General features: G+C 35.4%; 1 protein-coding gene across 1 annotated transcript in view; it reads right to left on the reverse strand.

Annotated features, from left to right (window-relative positions):
- Nucleotides 1-21,214, reverse strand: part of Rims2 (regulating synaptic membrane exocytosis 2) — a 535,330-nt gene that overhangs the window by 214,370 nt on the left and 299,746 nt on the right. The window contains exons 16-19 of the mRNA XM_023702342.1: nt 16,646-16,714; nt 12,829-12,985; nt 10,692-10,808; nt 3,256-3,312 (exon numbers count right to left, since the gene is read on the reverse strand). Coding sequence (XP_023558110.1) covers nt 3,256-3,312; nt 10,692-10,808; nt 12,829-12,985; nt 16,646-16,714 — 400 coding nt within the window. The remainder of the gene's footprint in view (nt 1-3,255; nt 3,313-10,691; nt 10,809-12,828; nt 12,986-16,645; nt 16,715-21,214) is intronic.

Consider the following 21,214-nt stretch of genomic DNA (forward strand, 5'->3'; position numbering starts at 1 on the left):
TCAGGCTTTCACAGAGAGCATATTGGCCAAGCAATGGCCGTGACTCATCCACATGGCTGACACTGACAAAGGTTCTACAATCTGAGGTACAGGATCTCAGCATAAATCCTGAGGGGATTTCACTGACTTTATCAGACCAAAAAGCTATAACTCTTGTTGCATAGATCCTGCTTTACCTTGGTCTTAACCATCTAGAAGAAAAGTATAAAAACGAAATATAAGAAGTGAAGCCATGCTGTTATATTGAGCTGTGGGGGACTCAGGTCATCAATTTGTGACATTGCCAGTTAAGCGGAAGACCCAATACTATTGTGGGCTGCTGGACTCTTTTGGAATGTTTTGCTGAGTTTACACACCTATAATATTCAAATAACGGAACTTAACAAAAAAAAAAGGGTATACAGATGAATGTCCATTTTGTATCTGTGTATTCAGAGTGGTTGGGATAGATATATAGCTACATTCTCTTAATGATTGGAATGATTTGTTCTAATGGTGTTTGTAAATAGGATCACAAGTCCGCATCTTGTACAGCAATTAACCACTAGGAAGAATGTATGCAGTGTGTTAATTATTGAAACTGTCCTACCAATTTGATTTCAAAATAAATAAATAAACAAACAAAAACAAAATATTCCTTGTATAAAAACAATATGACAGGAGCCAGGAGTGGTGGCTTGCATCTATAATCCCAGCTATTAGGAGGCTGAGGCAAAAGGACTGCCATGAGCTTGAGGCCAACCTGGGCTACATAGTGAGCTCAAGGTCAGGCAGACCTACATAGTGAGACTTCATCGCCACAAAAAAGTAATATGACAGCAAAAAGTTACGAGAAAGGTAATTTTTTTTAAAAAAAATACTATAATTAAGAAACCTCACTTCTATAAAATCTACCCAAATTATCTATGGGTAGGTATGTTAGACTTAGTTCCAGCCCTTGTGAGTTTCGACTATCTTGGAACAAGGCATATATTTTAACACAAATAAAATAGACATGCATCTATACATATAAATCTTATAGTTAGATAGATACATTTTTTAAAACAAATGTTCCTGTGTTGTATTTTGATGTAAACACTAATGATCTTATGTTTCAGGACCACAAGCAAAGTCATGGCACAGAAAGCCAATTCATACATGTGCCCTCTAAATAGGCAACCCAAGAGCTTAGGAAAGCCTAGGGGGTGATAATCAACCTAGAGCTGGTGAAGAGCCACATCTATCTATACGAGTGAGCTGAAAGTCATCCTGAAGCAAAGGATATACTTATAGGTAACTGAGACTAAGAAAAACACAGTGCTTCCCTGGCAAGTGCAAGGGCTTGAGTTCAATCCCCGGTTCTGCCACAAAAAAAGAAAGAAAGAAAGAAAGAAAGAAAGAAAGAAAGAAAGAAAGAAAGAAAGAAAAAAAAAACCAAACAAAGAGGGCCAGGGAGATGGCTCAGTGGAATAAGCACTTCCTTGGCAAGCACAAAGGCCAAAGTTCAATCCCTGGTTGTGCAAAAAAAAAAAAAAAATGCAAAGCATAAAAATGTGGTACATGATTTTAACATAGAATGAAGAGGTAACAGAATAACTATGAAAAAAGCCTAGAACCAGTAATGTGTCATTCATGTCACCCACCTTAAGAAAAATCTTTGCTACCAGGATACAAATATATAACTACTTTTTAGATTTTGTAATATAAATGACTGTTATAACCAAAAATGAGGCAAAATGTATTATTCAGAAGCAGTAATAATAAAAAACAAAACAGAAAAATATAACAGTGATTTAGAATTAAAAGGGCAGGCAGGATAGCTCAGCAGACTAAGCGCCTGCTTAGGCAAGCACAGAGACCAGGATTTGATCCCCAGCACCACATGCTGTGCCGGCCCTGTCCCCTCCCACCCCAGGGCACGCCGAGCTGGCCACCAAGACTGGGCATGGTGGTGCACCTGTAATCCCAGCACTAGGGAGGTTGAAAACAGTAACACTATGAGTCCAAGCTGCATAATAAGATGATATATGAAATATATAATTTTTTAAAGAGAATTAAAGAAAAATAACAGAAAATTTTGAGAAAATGTAAAAGAAAATTAAACATACGAATAACCAATACTATATAACTAAATTGCAAGGTTATAAATTTCCACTACATTTGCTGAAAGACATCAGAAAACTTGGAATATTAAGAATCTAATTTTGATCTCATCTCTCATGTGTCTTTGCATATTTACCTACATGAATTCAAACACTTGGAATTTACTCATTAGCTTTTATTATTTTTAGCTATTATCAACTTTTAATTAACTTACATTAATAGGGATAAGGACAGTCATATAAAACCCAAATCACTCTAAAACAATAGTCAGAGAAACTAATCACAGTATGTAATTCCTCATCTAGCCTCATCGCTCTCACTACCACACTATCATGGTCACTTTTCTTTGTCTAAAGAGCCTCAAAATGTTCCCTGTGAACTGGCTCAAGTCTCTAACACTACCTATAGCCTTGAGAATTGCACAAATGTTATTAAACTTCTTTCCCTTCAACTTCTACTCATCTCCTTTCTCCTTAAATGCCAGATAATTGGTATTTCCCTCTGACATAAATTATATTTAAAATACTATAGAGCTGAACTACATAGAACTCACTGGAAATTCCCACAATTCCAAATTCTGTGGAAACAGAGATAGTGGCTGGGTACAAATGTCAAAGGTTTTTGTATAGATGCAGTATGCTTCATAAATTTATGCTTCTCTGCTATGGTGAAGGACTAGATCAGTCACCATTGACAAGATGACTACAGATGACTCAGTTCAACCCAAACACCACAAGGGCAAACTCTTCTAGTCTGGAGTACACAGCTACAAAAACAGCTCGCTAAGCCTGTGTGTACAAGTCAGCCCTGCTGACCAATAGCTGCTTAGGAACTCTGCCAGCAAAGGCGAGCAGCTGAGTGTGAGCAATCCGATCATGATACAGTTATTCTGCCCTTGCAGACAGCAAAGAACACCACAATTCTTACTGAATACAATGTTTAAAATATTTATAAATATGATTCTAGTGCACCAAAGAGAAGCTGTATTTTTTACATTCTATTACAAATAGTTTACATATATTTGTTTCATAATTGTTATAAACATAATGTTTTAATATTTCATTAACAACCACATGTGGCCATATAAAACACAGAAGCAAAAGTGAACTCTACCACACCAATAGACAGGAGCATGCAGTTCTATACACAGATTCAATTGTAAGAAAAATATACCTGTGGCGGTGCTCACTGCTCTGACTGTATCTGGAGCGAGGTAGAGTAGGGAAATGACTGTAAGCGTGGCAGAAACAAGAACAGAAATGAGCCTCGGGAGAGAGGGAAGAAAGGGATAGTTTAGCTGTAAAAATGAAATTCAAAAGGATATGCGGATCATAAGCAAAGCAAATGAAAACTGCCTAGAATGCTTGCCCTCCCCCAGCCAACTAATGCGGCAGTGCCATAGGTTATAATGGACTAAATATTCTAAAGTAAAATATAACAAATATGTATTGAGTATGCAAAAATCCTATTTAAAAACTTTATCAATTATCACTCAAATATCTTCAGCACCATGTAGAAAATGTTACACTACAGGGATGCCCTTTATTTTTTAAGAGTAAAAGAGAAAAGAGAAAAATAATAAAAATAACCATAATGTAAGGAAATAATAAAAGAAATAATACCTATTAAACTTCAGAAATTCCATGAGGTAATTATTTCTCCTGAATCATTTAAAATGAAAAATAACTACAAGGGGCTTTAAAAATTCTATTTAGTAATAAAAACAAACTGATTTAATTATTTTCACTTAATTACTGCTTGTGTTTGTTAAATGTATTAGTCATTATCTTTTCTGACTTACTTGTTTCCCATGTACTTGCTTCACACTATTGGCTCCAGCATGCTTCGTGCCCAGGACTGCCACAAGCAGTCAAGCAGCCCAACCCTTTACCCATCTGAAGCTGATTCTCTTCATCTCAAGGCACTAATTTAACTTCTTCTAGCTTCTTAAAACCTTTAGTGCCAAAACACTGAGTCACTGCAGATGCTCTTGTGCTCCTGTACACTAGGAAGTGCTTCAAGCTCCGACCCGTGCAGCTCCACCTCCCTCTACGGACAGCTTCCTTTGTTCTTGTCTCCCGCACCAAAGAAGAAGTGCTTCACATACGACCTTGCTTTCCATTACTGTCTTTCTTTCTTTTTTTTTTTTTTTTTGCGGAACCGGGGATTGAACTCAGGCCCTTGCGCTTGCCAGGGAAGTGCTTATTCCACTGAGCCATCTTCCCGGCCCCTCCATTACTGTCTTGTGTCTTTCCTTTTCCATCTGCACCCAGGCTGAAAGGTAAAACCTCTGCTAACCCTGGTGCTTTCCCTAGACACTGCATCTTTCCAATTCCTCTTCATCACAGGACAGCTTAGAAGACAGCTACAAGTCTCGCCGCCATGTCCTCTCCTGCCCGAAGCTTCTAGGTGCCTGCACAAGACTCTGCCTCTACCGTGCTCTCAGCGCTCTCCTACACGCGTGACCTGTGACGCCTTCACCAGTCTCCTCCTCTGCACTTGCCAGCATGCTACACTTACCCAGGGGATTAGACCTGGATTTTCAAAACTCAGTTTTCTAACATTTTCCTCCCTTGGCTCTGGAAATGACTGTCTCTGGCTAGGAAACAAAGTACTTATATAACATCTTATTATATGTCAAGCGCGCCATTGAAAGCTTTGTCTACTTCAAACATCACTTTGTTTACTTTATCAAACAACTCTCTGAGGTAGATTCTAGTGTTCCTATTCTATGAAAATCCCACTATCTTTCTAGTACCTGCTAGCTGAGCATTTTTCCAAAAGGCCACACAAGTAATTTTCTTTCTGTTCCAATATTATGCTTTGGTCTCACAGTCTTGTACAATTTGTAATTAGCCAATATATGATAATTTCTAGGCCAAAAGGATGTCTTTTTTATAATTTCTGGGCACAATAGCTAATGTATTCAAAAATATGTTTTACTGAACTAAAAAGTAAAAACAAAAGTATACTTTTTTTGATACAGGCTCTCATTAAGTAGTCCAGGCTGAACTTGAATTCACTGTGCAACCCATTCTGGCCTTGAGCTCACAGTGATCTTCCTGCCTCAGCCTCCCAAGTGCTGGAATTACAGGCATGCACCACCATGCCAGCCCTTATACCATATTTATGATGAACTCTCTCTCCAAAGAAAGCACTAGTTCACATAATCATAGAAATATTCCAGAAATGTAAACAAAGGAACTGAGGTTTATGTAGAGTACAAAAATCAGTATCAAACAAAAAAAGAATAGAAATAATAGCCAGCAGCTATAATATTGGGATTTACTGCTTTAAGAAGGAATAGTGTTTACAAACATCTTAAGAGTAGGAACAAACGATAAACTTCAAAGCTTATGAAAATTTATAAAGTCATAGAATATGAACTACAACATCATCCAGTTTCTAATATTTTTCTTGAAATATTTTAATTAGTAATTTTGTCCTTATAAAGCCAAAGAAACAGTAAGCTAAAATCACCTTCATCAAACATGAATTCGCTTGACTTCTCTTTTCTATCTTGAACCATGTGAGTTCTCAGGCCTACCTGGCCAGTCAAGGCCTCTGTTGAGTCTACTGAAAACTACCAAAATGCATGTGCACCATACAAGCTTCACGACCCTGTACTGATAAAACTTCCAAAATCCAGATAAGGTCTGTAACGTGTCTAGCCCTTTACTGCAGCTACTTGGTGCACATTAGGCACATTTTCCTTTACTTCCAAAACTGATTTTAACCAAGTACTTCATAAAAACTTATGAGCAATAAATACACATGACAAATCAAATATGCTTAATGAATTAAACTAAAGTTTTACTATAATTTGAAGTTAGAGCAATCTGAGAATTTTTTAAAAAGTTTCAAAAAGGTAGCAATTCATTTAAAAAACAGAAAATTAAATTTAATAAATTTTAAAAAGAAAAAAATGAAGTTGCAGATTCTAAGAATCATGATACAAGTACTATTCAAAGAACTAGATTACTAATACAATTTATAGACACATTCTGATTTTTAAAATAGCATCTAGAGATAACACAAAGTTATTTGTTGTTTGTTATTATAATCAATTATCTTTCTGCTATATTACATTAGTATGAATTTCCCCTTTCTGGACACAAAAAAGTACTATGAGAGGAAGAGATAAAACATCCTATACCTAAGTAAACCTATAGATTTTGAAAGCTGTCTGCCACAGCACAACTTAGTGCAAAGCCTTTTGCTGTGTCTGTATCATTAACATTTGCCTACTCTGAAGTCCCTATAATATGTCAGTATTATTTAACTGGCTTGAAATATATTCCTGAAATGTAACATATAATCTATGAAAATATATAAGGTGAATTCTGTTTCTTCACTTACTTTCTTCATAAACTTTCAGACATGTGCTTCCCTCACAGTAATAACTGAGAGGACCACAGAGAATCTTCTTTTTATACTTATGTGCTATATTCCCATAATTGGCTGCCTGATACAGAACATAAAAACTATACCAGATAATAAGCCATTGTATTTTTCAGAATATAATAAGGTGTTTTCCTTTTTAGAATACAAATCTACTAGCCAGGTGTGGTGACACACAACTACCATCTTAGCGCCTAGACCACAGACGCAAATGAAAACTCAGTGTGAGCAAATTAGTGACTGACCCTATCTCAAAATGACCTATGAGAAAAGGGCTAGGGAGCTAGCTCAGTGGTTCAATCCCCAGTACTCCCCATACTGCCCTATATCCCTAGTACTAATATATATGATATATACATAGTAATGTGTATTATATACAATATATAATATATATGAATTACTTTATTACTCTTTTCTCATAATGCTAAAAACATAATTAAAGGAGATATAAGTAGTTAATATATTTTGGCCTCTGCAATAGGCATAAAAATGAATACCGCAGACTACAGAATTTTGATACTTGACAGAAATAGTATTTATCTATTTATTTTGTGTATTTGGTACAGGGTCTCACTATGCAGCTCAGACTCATAGTGACCCTCCTGTTTTCAGCCTCCCCAGCACTGGGATTACAAGCGTGCACCACCACACCCGGTCTTGGTGAGCAGCTCAGTGCACCTGGAAGTGGGTCTGACCCTGCATTTGGTACCGAAGATCAAACCCTGGTCCCTGCACTTGTCGGAGCAGACACTTAGTCCACTGAGCTATGTCGCTGGCCCAGCAATGGTATCTGAAGCCATATATATCTATATCTATCTATCTATACATATATCTATCTATATATATATATTATGTATATTAAATTAGCTCATATAGACAAAAAAATTTTTTTACATGATTCATAGTACTAATCTGCTTCCAGTAAAACTATTCCTGGTTGTAGTAGTTACTAGAGATAAACTGATAGAACTAGGAGGCAGAAGTCATGGCAGATGAAAGATGCTCTGTATACATTATTATTTTAATTGATACTTATCAATGGATTTGCATGGATCCATGCATCATGGATTTGCCTTGTAAATAATCTATTTACGTTTCAAAAGCAGAATAAGATGATAAGTAGTAATGACAAAGATATGCGGTTTCCAATTACATATTTAAAGCTGTCTCACATCACCTACAGAAAAGAATCTGCATACTCTCATTTTCTCTTTCTACCACTCATGATTAACCATGCACTATACATTAATGTTCAACAGCACCATTTCTCACCCATATAGTCAGTGTAGAAGCCACAGTCTTCATACACACCTTCCTAGCATGTGCTAAGAACCCTTCTCCATCCTGTGCCTCCGTGGTATATGGTCCTGCCTCTGTCTTTTGCTCTTGTTCTCACCTAAATAAGCACATCTGTTTCTCAAAATCTGGCTCATATCCCACATTCTCAGCAAAGCTTTTCAAAGTAATATTGGAATTGACTGATTTCTGTGTTGTTGTTGTTGCTTAGTTATTAAGCAATTAAGTGTAAATTATTTGAGAGCCAAAAGATCATTTTCAAATGGTAAAGGGTAGGCACAATTTTTTAGTACATACCATGAAATTTTGAATAAATCATTCTGGGTATGTATTGCATATTTTGATATTGACTGTCTGACAGGAAATGTACAAGTTAAATTGGAGATACCAGTTACCCTAGACACTCTATAAGGTTGGCATTCGTATTCTAATTCTATAAGCAAATCAATCATCAAGAGGTTGATTTTCTCTAAGACACATCGTTAGAAAGATGTAAAATTCTACAATTGAATCCAAATGCATTTGTTCCAAATTCTATGAAAAAGAGTACATTAACAAAAGCACTATTCTAAACCAATGCATCAAATCTTACCAACAAAAAAAGTTAATGCCTCTCTCACGATACCTAAAATGTACTATCTCAAAGAAATTCTCTCTTAGGCTTTTTAAGCAATGATATTATTCATTGACTCTATTAAATGTCACTCAACAAGATTCAGGTAATAAATCTAGAGTATTCCTGCGTTCTAAGTACTACATTAAAACTATAATACCTTTAAATGTATTTTGTTACTAAAAATCTTTTATAATTTTATTCTAAAGCATAAATGAAAGACTATTTAATAATGTGACAGACTATAAATTATTGTACATAATACTGTATTTGATTTTTGATTCCTTAGGTTAATGAATAATAGTTACATAGATAATCCAAAAAATAAATTAGAAAAATGTTTATTTTACTTCTATTTAAATGAAGTTTCTATTTTACTTGTTTCAAAAAAGGATGTACGACAGATCCCATTTAAAATAATTGTGATCTAGCAATCCATAACACACTAAAAAGAGTAATGAAACAACACAAATAAATCTTCTATAAAACTTCTACAGAAAATCATATAAAAAATTTTCAAACCTAAAGGATGCCTACTAAAGCAGAAAATAGTATTTCAATTACAGATACAAATTCTTCTAGGTATAAAAGTGCACACCATAGGTGACCTCTGATATGACTATAACATATCAAGGACAAGTTACCTGGGGCAGTGGTAGCAAACCTATGGAACGTGTGCTGTGGCTTGCTGTTTGTATAGCTGAAAGCTCTAAAAGGCTTGCCATCACTGCCTAGGCTTTAATAGCAAGTATCTGCCATTTTGTTGTCACTAAGCCCAGGACCACTAGTTGGAAAGTATTGACAAATCCAGCATTTAACATAATGGCATCCAGGGTTGTTCCATTCTTCTCTACTATTTTGGTCCCATTTACTTGTCTACCTTAAAAATGGGGTCTATTTTTCATTAATAGTACATTTTCCACATATTTGAAGGAAACAGTCATTTCACCCTTTTCTGTTATCCCTCCCATTAATAAATCTTCAGTGAACAAGTTTATGACTTGCCATGTAAATAATTTCCAGAAATTACTAAGCATGTCAAAATTTCTTAGGCAATCAAGGCACCCATTAACCTGCCCTAATCTGACTCTTTCCAACTGTTAAGCATGTCAACACAGTAATCTCTCTTTCAGTGTCACTGCTGGATAACATCTCTTTCTACAGGTAGTATGTCTATGTCTGTAACCAGGTCTAAAGGAATAGGCCACATGAACAGGCCAAGAATTTCTTTTAAAATCCTGTATCAATTTTCACTTGATCCTAATACTCATACAAATTTAATAACTTCTTAATTTCTTCTTAAATCTCAGACATATGAGCCAGTATTTGTGTGATACAACTGAGATCTAAGATACTCCTTTTCCTGTGGAGATGCATAGCAAAGCATAGTGAAACAATAAGCATGAATTGAGTATTAATTTAGACTCAGATAAAATAAATGCATTTATAGCTACAAACACTAATTTTTCATATTAGTAGATTTTTAAAGCCCCAATGTTCTTCATAAATTAGTGTAAGCTACATACAAAAGAACATCTGAGTTCCCTTGTTTACCATATGCTCTAAATAATAAATTCACCTCTCTTGCCTCATCTAGTCTTAAATTTACTTGATAGTTTGGGGAAAAAAATAACACAGCATTTTTCATACGTAACCAAGGCATGAGTTGGAGTGTTAATCAATTTTATTAACTTTTAAAATCAGTAATAATGTAACCATCATAGCATATCATGTTACCTCTAAGTTTTTCACATTTAATGGAGGAAATTCAGACAAATCTTTCAAACACAGCAATCAACAAGCATGATTCTCTAAGATGATTAAAGCATTTACTGAAAGCCTTGAGAAAAAGCCTCTTCATGAATCTCAAAATAAAATGTTTCCTAAACAAACCAAATTCTGTCTCAATACCTCTACATATGAAAAGTCACATTGATTTCTCTGATGTACATAAAAGACTTTAAAATCTATTGTATAATGAAAGTAGTTTTACATAAAATAATTGGTTGTGACATGGGAAAATAATAAAACACCTTGCTTTTATAATGATTATCATTATGATCTCTTGTGCAAAATTTAATTTCATTTAACAAAAGACCAAACTGCAAATTCAAAATGCTTTTGTTTCTCGCTGTCTCTGTCTGTGTGTCTGTTTTAGCAATGTAGCAGTCACAACAAAGCGTGTGGCCTTGGTAAAGAAAAGCACGATTCTAGAAACGAAAATAAAGGAGATAGGAGCATTTCATGACAATCCCCAATACATAATTTGATAAAGAGTAAAGTACTTAATCATATTTACCTGTCTCTCTCTGGAGAATAATGATCACCCATGACCCGGTGTCTATCCATTCGGCTAATTGTGTTGTAATGGCCGGTAGTCGTGCGAGTGCCTCGAGGTCCCTGCTCCACATTCCGACTAAAACAGCAGACACATTCACTATCACAGTAAGCCACAGTATGAGCTACACCAACAAATGACGTTCAGTTATAAAAAAAAGTGGGCAAAGTCATTGTAATGCCAAGCCCAATTTTTTCTTTATTTATGTTTTGGCTAACAGTATAAATGAGTTGGAAAAGTATAGTTGATTAAGGAGATTGCTAAGATAAAAGAAATACAACTTGAAAAGAGCCCAAATTAACCCAGTATCACAAAGATGAACAAAGAAAGGCAAGCATCTAGCAGTTTTATTCATAGACAAGTTTGTTTTCCTAGCCTTTCCAGCCTACTGTCATATTAATTAGTAGTAACACCTTTACTAGCATATTTCAAATTACATAAAATATTTGTAAATTATAGATAGATAGATAGATAGATAGATAGATAGATAGATATTGCACTATTATAATGGGTATGACTATTACTATGCAGGGGCTGGTGGTAACTGTCTCACAATTTGTTCATCTTTGTCCTTTCACATAAATTCTAAAGGGATGTCAAATTTCAAAAAATGCACATATAATTCTGATCGACATGGCATTGTAGATTAACTTACACAAAATTAAAGTCATTCTACTCATGAATAAGATATACTATTTTATCTAAAGTTTTGGTTTTTTTTAAGGTCTCGTGAACTTTTAGATAAATTAAGATCCACTTTGTGTTGCCTTTGAAATTGCACCTTGTGGGGCTGGGGAAATAGCTCAGTACAATAAGTGCTTGTCTGGCAAGCGCAAGGGCCTGAGTTCAATCTCCAGTTCTGCCAAAAAAAAAAAAAAAAAAAAAAAGAGAGAGAGAGAGAAAGAGAGAGAATTGCACCTTGAGAATGTCATTATATTTCCTATTATGTTGACACTCATTGTTGTAAGTTGCTTTATGGCCAATTATTTGGTAGAACTCTCACATTAGTCTAAATATTCTGATTATGGTATTTTTTTAATGTAGACAAATCTATTTTTAACAAATAATGATTTTTTTATATATTTGGTACCGCATCTACAGAGTCTCTATGTAGATTGGACTCATGGTGATTCTCCTGTTTTTAGCCTCCCAAGAACCGGGATTACAGGTGCGCGCCACCACGCCCAGTCTCAATTGCCATCTCAGTGTGCCCCAGGGGCAGGGCCAGCACCGCAGGCTGGGATCAAAGTCCAGCCACTGCATCTGCCTAAGCAGGGGTGTTAGTCTGCTGAGCTATCTGGCCAGCCAGTAATGATGGTTTTTATCTCTTCCAATTCTTCCATCTCTTATTTCTTCTTGTTGTTTCATAATATATCTTTCAGGGGTGGGTGTACTATATTATTTAGGGTATTATGTAATCATTGTAAATGCCTAGACAATTTTTAAGCATAATGCTTACTTCAAAAAGCCTTTGTGAACTATAGATGATTATTTTGTCCTAGTTTGCTACCTAAAGTGAAGAATAATTTGAAATAAAATTATTTTTCTACCTGTAATGAGATTAAATGAGTTATAAGGCTATTAATCTAATGAATCAAGTTTTCTTCAATATTATAAACTTATAAAATATCTACTGTGCATATTTCTTACTAGCCTTTGCTATTATTCCCATGGTCCTTACCCATTAATCCCTTCTGTACTTAACTAGACTAACTGGAACCTTCTGCTAATACAAGCCTTGGTGCTACACATTTCCTAAGCCATTCCTCCTGCTGCACTTGCATTCTTGTTAATTCTTCTGGTGATTATTCGCCTTTCTAAAGAATATTTATATAATTGATTACTATAAAAAGTTGGACTTACATACATCTGTTTAATCTGATTTATTAAAAATGTTTCTTAAAAATTTTAAATTCTTAAAATAAATATATAAATCATTCAAAATTTCAAAGTAACCCATATATCTTTTTTCTCATTATATAGGTTACTTAATACCATTTTGTTTTTCTTAAATAAATTTTTTGCATAAGTTTATTATACTTTAAGACAAATATGCCTGTAGCACCTTGCTATAAATAAAAGGTATATGCCCCTTTACCTCTGTGGAGGGGGGACACTGGGTGACCATGATCTCGTCCTTCCTATAACATCCACTCGATGAGGAGACCCTGATGGTGAACAATGGTTGGATGCCATTACTTGTTCTGGCACTGATAATGTTGAGCTCTGCAGATCTCGACCATTGTGTCGATAATCTAAAGGCAGAAAGATTAATAAATACAGTTACTTATATACTAAGCCCTCTGTGCATGTTGCACTTTATTGAGAACATTATTAAATGAGTACTAACAAGAAATGAGCTAGCAAGCTGTAGACACACGAGGAAATACAGATGCTTTTTTTCTGTATTTAGGACAGGGCCTACAGGGTCTCAGGGTTTCACTACATAGATCGGACTCATAGTAATTCTCTTGTTTTCAGCTTCCCAAGTGCTGGGATTACAGGTGCACACTATTACGCCCAGTCTCAATCGCCACCTCAGTGTGTCCCGGGGGTGGAGCCAACATGGCACACCAGGGATCAAACTACAGCTGCTGCGCTCTGCCTAAGCAGGCGCTTTAGTCCGCTCAGCTCTCAGGCCATCCCACGGATGCCATTTGAAGTACATAGGTAAACTAGTTTTCTTATAGTATTTAACAAGGCTGAGATACAGAAGATTGAGAATAAAAACATGACAAATCGAAGAAGGGAAACAGCTAACAATCTGATATACTTTGACACATGTATAAAAAACACAATTCAAATGAGTACTACAAAGCAACTGATACCTGAAAAGGTTAAGAAGAAAACAGAATTCAAGGTTGGTAGAAAAGCAGCAGTTCAAAGTGGAGTCATGTGGGGATATGAACAGAAAAACAAAGTTTGGCCAAACTTCAATATATTTATACATGAGATGTGCGCTGAAAAATTGAACACTGCCCAGCAGGAAGTGATACTATCAGCACCACCACTGTTGTGGTTTGTATACTGATGTCCAGCAGAGTCTCCCACAGCCATGGAGGGGTGAACTTTTCAGAGGTGGCTCAATCTGTAGAGTTCGTGATTGGTTCATAGTCCAATGCTGGGACTAAGGGTGTGAGCGCTGTACCTGCCCAAGGGTGGGTAGCCTGCATACAATATAATGTAATGGGCAGGATGAGGCTTGTTCTCTGCCTGTCTGTCTGTCTCTGTCTGTCAGTCTCTGTCTGCTGTCTGTCTGTCTGTCTGTCTGTCTCTCTCTCTCTCTCTCTCCCTCTCTCTCTCCCCCTTACCTCCTTTCCTCATTCTTTCTTGTTTCCCTGCCTCCCTCCTCTTGCAAACTTGGAAAATTGCCTATCAGACCTTCTAAGAATTGCTATAAATCTACAATAATAAGAACAACATGATATTAGAGATACAGATTAGATAAATGAATGGAACAGAATAAACAGCTTGCAAATAACACCCATAAAGATAGTCAAGTGATCTTTGACAAAGAAGCAAAGACACAATGCTGAAATAACTGGACATTAGCATGCAAAAAAAAAAAAAAAAAAAACCCAATACCTCGCAGTCTTCAGAAAAATTAACTCCAAATGCATCATAGATACAAATTTCAAGTACAAACTATAAATCTAGAAAATTGCACAAAGTAAACCCGAGATGGCCTTGGGTGCAGTGATGACTGCTTTAAGTACAACACTGAGGGCACAATTCATCAAAAAATTCATAAACTGGATTTTATTAAAATGAAAAATTTATACTCTTCAAAAGATGGTGTCAAGAGAAAGAGAAGTCACAGACTAAGAGAAGATACTGTCAAAGGATATATTTGAAGAAGGATTGTTGTCCAAAATATATGTAGAACACTTCCTCTTTTTTTTTTTTTGCGAGAACACTTAAAATTAAAAATTTAAAAATTCCAACTAAAATGAACTAAGATCTTAAAGAACACCTCAATAAAGAGGAAATACAGATGGCTAAGAAACATGAGAAAATGTTCAACCTCATAGGTCATCACCAAAAGTCAAATTGAAACAACAGTGACGTACCAGTGCACGTCTACTTCAGAACACTGAAAATAGAAAGTCTGGCAAGGATAGAGAGCAACAAGAACTCCTGTACAGCAGGACTCACATTCTTTTCCACTGAGCATGCAAATGAGATAGATAGATTGCAAGACTGTGAAAAATTAGATGTGCTTTCATCATACAATCCAACCATCATGCTCCTTGCTGTGTACAAAAGGAAACAAGAACCTACCTCTACATGAAAGGCTGCATACAAATGTTTATAGCAGCTTTAGTCAGAATTGTCAAAAGATGGAAGCAGCCAAGATATAGCCCAGCAGGAGAACTAATTCAAAGCACTGACACATCTAGACAATCAAATATTATTTAAGGCTAAAAAGAAAAATGATGTAGCAAGCTGTAAGACATAAGTGAAAGATGTCTAACAACTTCCCATCAGCAATGTATAAAACTTCCTTTTTCTCTACATCCTTATAAGCAACTGTTTCTCTTTGTCTTTTCGATACAGCTAGTCTAACTGGAATCAGACAATATTTCATTAATGTTTTAATTTAGATTTGCCTGATAGCTAATGATACTGAGTGTTGTTTAGCATATTGTTGGCCATTTGTATTTTTTCTTGTGATAAATGTCTATTCAGATCACTTTTTGATTTGTAAATTGTATTACATATGTCTGTTATTAAGTTATTGAGTTCTTTATATATTCCGATAAGAAATATATTCTAGATAAGAAAAGTATGGAAGTCATCAAAAAACTAAAAATAGATTTACTATGTGATCTGGCTACCTCACTTCTAGATTTATATCAAAATAAATAAAGTCAGGCTTCAAGGGCCAGAGCAGAAATACTTTTGATGAAAAATAATGATGTGGAAAGGTGTTTAGAAAAGAGAAAAAATAAAATAGTCAAAAAAGCAATGATATATAAATAGAAAAATTTTAATGATCTCCACAAAAGAAAAATTTTGTCAAACCACTTTACTAACGCTTAATTCATTAGACATAAAACATAGGAAGTACTTCTACATTTTTAGTAAAATAATGTGTTATTCACCTTAGTTTTAAAACAGGCAAGACAGTATTATGAAAGTAGTACACTGGTACAGCCATACTAACTGATCCATAGTCTAACAAACTTATCACATAAACACTTCATAGTTATTAATTCAAGTGCAGTATATCCCACCTGTGATAGATCATATTTCATACAGAATAAAATTAGTCCTAATTATAAAATTTGTTAGATTATTTAAACTTCAACAAGCACAGAATTATTAGAAGTGTTAAAGATATTATATATCCACATATTTGTCAGAAGTAATAGAGAGCACATCTACTTACCTAACTATCAAATCACTGAGTAAAGTTCTAAGCAGAAAATGAGGCAGTAGTTGCGCTGTTGCACTGCCACACTACCATACACTAGTACTGAGTGACACTATTATCATTTCAAAAAATAGCTTAAAATGATGCTTAATATTAAAACAGTGGAAGTTTTTAAATATCTCACTCAAAAACTTGACATTTTCAAGTATGCTGATACAATAAAAAAATTGCCTCTTTTTTCATAACAATAGCAGCTCATCAAAGAATTTTCAATTGTTCAGTAAATCCTCCAGTCTATTAGAAAGCCCATATTTAGTTGCTTTAAAATAGAAAGCCTGTAAATAACATACCGATCTGACAGCTTTCAAGAACAGCCAATCTAATTCTCTTGTCCAGGACTTTAAACTTCACAAGTTGCCAAATTCTGTCCGTGCCCTTGCCCTCCTACCCCACCCATCCACCTCCATCTCTTGGCTACCTCCCCATGGGCGCAAGAACTCTCCTTTCCTTTTCAGTACCCTAACCCTAAAACCCTTACCTGATGCTACGCCAATCCCATCATCACAATCATAGTCGGAGATTTCACTGTCACTTATTCTTTTCGACCCTGTAAAGGAAATAATAGCAATAATTGTGACTACTGATTGAAGAAGGAAAAAATGATCAATCACCTGAAAGAGAAATGAAAGCTTCACTTAAGCATAAAAATATAGAGAAAGTCATAACTAGGAGCTCACCAACACTCATGTTCACACACATTACATGATGGGAGGTTATGGGCGATTAAGAAGTTAACGATAAACACAAGAGTTATTCTAAACATGTGTAAAACAAAGTCCAAGTGGCTTAAAACTAGAAAAATAAGAAGTAACTATGTAAACTGTGTGATGGTGATTCATAAAATCTATTGAATAATACATAAGTTAGTACTAGACATTTTGTGACAAAGGCACTCAAAGCTAGGCAAATTTCGAAACACAATGCCTTACTTTCAAAAGCACTACTGTGTGTTTTCCTAATATTTATGATAAATTCAATATATCCAATTACTTTTTTATCATACCTATGGAGGATAAGTAGAACTAAGAAAAATAAACTCATTTAAGAGTTCTTAATCTGTCTTTTTTAACTTTTTATGTTAGCTATTTCTCAACTCCTTTCAGAAATAATAAATCATGCATAAATTAATTCATTAAATTGTGAATTGTGCTATTTTCTAAGAACATAAACTAAGATCACTAATAGTTCTTACAAGAACATGTGTATATTTTCCCTTAAAAGAAATCAATAACATCATTTTGAATGTTAACCCTAAAATGACAGAAATAAAATCAATACATTGATAATGTAAACAAATTATGCTTACACATTTCATTCTGAGGTACATCAAGTATGGCACCCAAGACATTATTACTTTGTGGGGGCTTTATGTCTTCTTCCATATGTGCCTTAGGATTTAATATACTCTACACAGTAGTCTTTTATTAGACAACTTTTTTTCTTCCTTGGTACCAGAAAACATTTAAGAATGCTAATTCCAAAAAATGACTTGCTTTATCTTTCTTCTACTACACATTATTTATTTAAAAGATGGAACCAAGTCTCATCAGAAAATAAATAATTCATGGCTTAAAGGAACATGGAGAGCTTATATTGTATAACATGTTTAAAGCTAAGATAATCAGGTATTCTAAAAATGCCCTCCAACATTTACAACCTACCCTTAGAAATAACTCTATAACATTTTTCCTCTTATTTGTTTGCTTTAATCCTTGTCCTTTTAGGATGGCAAAAGTCTCTTGACAGGAACTACAGGCTCATTTTCTTTTTTAACTGATTAGGAAGAAGATACTCTTGCATTTTATTATTTTTATTTTTATTTTATTATTATTTTTTGTATTCTAGGGAAGGGTCTACAGGGTGTTCAGGGTCTCACTATTAGATTGGACTCATAGTGATCCACCTGTTTACAGCTTCCCAAGAGCCAGGATTACAGGCGTACGCCACCACACCCAGTCTCAATTGCTGTCTCAACAGGTCCCGAGGGCAGGGCTAGCACAGCAGGCACAGGTATTGAACCCCAGCCCCTTCGCCTGCTTGCAGATGCTTTAATCTGCTGAGCTATTTGTCCGGCCCTCTCTTGCATCTTTAATCCTGCAGTTCCAACAAAAGAACCCCACTACTGCTTTCCTTATGCATCCGGATGTCACAGAGCTCTAGTCACAAATAACTTAGGGATTCTAACAGCCTCAATTAATTTTGGAGTTAGAAAAACCTGACAACTTCAAAAGAATGGCCAAAAAGATGTACAAAATTAGAACATACATTCTAATTGGTCTTGGAATCCACAGGTGGGAGTATGGAGTAAAAACTCCAGAAAAGGACTGCTACTCAGTTAGAAATACGGCAGTGATTACTGTGTCAGGTAGATAAAACAATATTCAAATTACATGCTTTCCACATTAGTCAAACATCAGATCAAATATAACACGAGAAAAAGACAAAGTTCACACCATTGATCTTTGTGAGCTGTCCTGAATACATGTGTGTGCGCGTGTGCGCGCGCGCGTGTGTGTGTGTGTGTTAGGGTAGCATACATGATTTACACAAATTGCTTCCTCTCAAATCCTACAGATTTTAGAGTGCAATTTTAAAAATGTTTTTATTAACACAAGTTTGAAGCATAGTGTTCATCTCCATTCTCCATGAGTACAAATATGTTCTCAATATATTTTGATTCTTTTCATGCCCCTTCCCCTTCCTACCCTCTTCACTTCCTCCACCTCTAGATCTGTTATGATAGTAACCCTATAAAATATAAATGTATTGTAGTTTTGTAGTCTGTATTTGATCCTTTTTTTGACATTTTCATGAATCCAAATTCTGAGACTTCCCAACTATATTAATCTATTGAATTCAGTATTTAAAACTAAAACAGTATTTTCAGTGTCTTAAGTACCCTGCCAAATAAGAAGTTGTCTCCTGTGTTTTTCTGAAAGGTTTGCTTTCTGTAATTACATCCTCTACATCTTGAATTGAGCTTGTATGTTGTGTAAAATATGAATATAATTTTATTTTTTCCATATAGGAAACTCATTTCAGGTTTCTTCCTTTCCTTTTCCTTTTTTAAAAAAATTTTATTTTATTTATGTGTGTGTGTGTGTGTGTGTGTGTGTGTGTGTGTGTCCACTCAGCCCACCAGGGGGCGGGGCTGGCTGGCATGTGGGGCTGGGGATTGAACCGCGGTCCCTGTGCTTTGCTAAGCTTATTCTAAGTAGGTGTGTTTTTTTTAGACCACTGAGCCATCTCACCAGCCCCTCTTTTTTTCTTTCTTTCTCCACCAGATTATTCACAAATAATCTGTCGCAGTATCTTTGCTATCAGTAAGTGCATCCTGCCTGCAGAGATCTTTCTGGTTCTCTCCTTTCCTCTTTGCATGGGCTGTCTAAACACGAACCAAGAACTCACTGGCTTTGATACTACATCATTATTTACTGAAAAACAAATCTATCCTCACTATTACTCTATTTACATCCTTGACCTCTCCTTTTCCCTTTTCAATATAAATTTTGGATTCAGGTTCTCAGGCTGCACAAAAATATCCTATTTTGATTTTTTACTTGAATTGTACTCAAACAGAACATTAATACAGGAAGAACTGCTATGTTTCTAGCACTGTTCTGCTAGCCATGATGATGGTATTTAGTGCATTTGTATTTCAGTTCTATGAAAGTTCTTAAGTTAGGCCACTAAAATTTCCCATACTTGTTGGCTTTATCATTTGTATCCTACAATTTTTAATGTTTATGTACATTGAAATTATTTCATTTAGTAAATACTAATTGAAAATTAGCACTTCAATAGATGTAGAGAAACTATTTTTAGTAAGTTAACTCACATTCATGAAAATATCATAGCAGAATACAAAGGAGCTTCCTCAAACCAATAAAGGGTGTCTAAAAAATTCTATGGTTAACATCACAATTATGAAACATTGAATGCTTTCCCCATGACACAGTAAATGGGTAAAGGAGGTTTAGTACAGGTATGAGCCGTCCGTTCAACACTGTACTGCATGTTCTAGATAGAACATGAACAAGGAAAGGAAAGGAAATGAGTGGTGTACACATTTCAAGCCAAGAGGTAATATGATTATGTAAAGATAAATTCCTAAAGAAGCTACAAAATCTCATGGTGACTAATACATGAATTTAGCAAGGCTGCAGGATATATAGTCAATGTAAAAGTGAGCTGTACCTCTTAGAATATCACTGAACAACTGGAAAATTAATTTCAAAACTGGTATCCTTTATAAGAATATCCAAATCACAAAATATTCACAAATACATCCAACAAAAAAGTAGAAAGCATGGCCTTCCCAGGCCAAAAAACACTGCTGCATTTGTTCCCAGGATGATGCAACAGTATCAAAACGTGGGTACCCTGAACCACAGAAATTTGTTATCTTATAGTTCTAGGAAACACAAGTCCAAAACCAAGGTGTCTGCAGGGCCACGCTCTTTCTGGTGGCACCCAGATGGACTCCTTATCTCTCCAAGCTCCTGGTGTCTTCCAGCACTTGTTGCTGCTGCTTCACCTGCAGACGCATCACTGCAGCTGGTGGTTGTCTTGTCCCTGTTGGTATTAATGTGCCCTTCCCTCCATGCAAGTCTATCTCTGTTCCACACATCCTCTTCCTATGACACCAGTTACACTGGATTAGGGCATAAGAACCTCATTTTTAACCTGGTTTCGATTTATAGAGAGTCACAATCTGAGATACTAGAAGTTAAGACTTTAATATTTCTTTGAAGAACAATTCAATACAAACAAATGCTAACAAATTAAAGAAGAGTTAAATAACTGGAGAGAGATCTCTACAAAATTGGAATCCATGTACATTGGAATAACACTGTCAGTATACTACAAAAAGGAAGCAATTCTAGGCTATTATAGAGAGCTAAATCAGGAAAGAAGATGAAATGAAGATATGTTTGGAAAACTGAAAAATTTCAAATTCTGCACTGAAAGATTTTGTTTTAAAGAAAAGTACTAGGAAGGAAGGAAGGAAGGAAGGAAGGAAGGAAGGAAGGAAGGAAGGAAGGAA

This window comes from Octodon degus, unplaced genomic scaffold (assembly GCF_000260255.1).
Source record: "Octodon degus isolate 3935 unplaced genomic scaffold, OctDeg1.0 scaffold00148, whole genome shotgun sequence".
NCBI lineage: Eukaryota > Metazoa > Chordata > Mammalia > Rodentia > Octodontidae > Octodon > Octodon degus.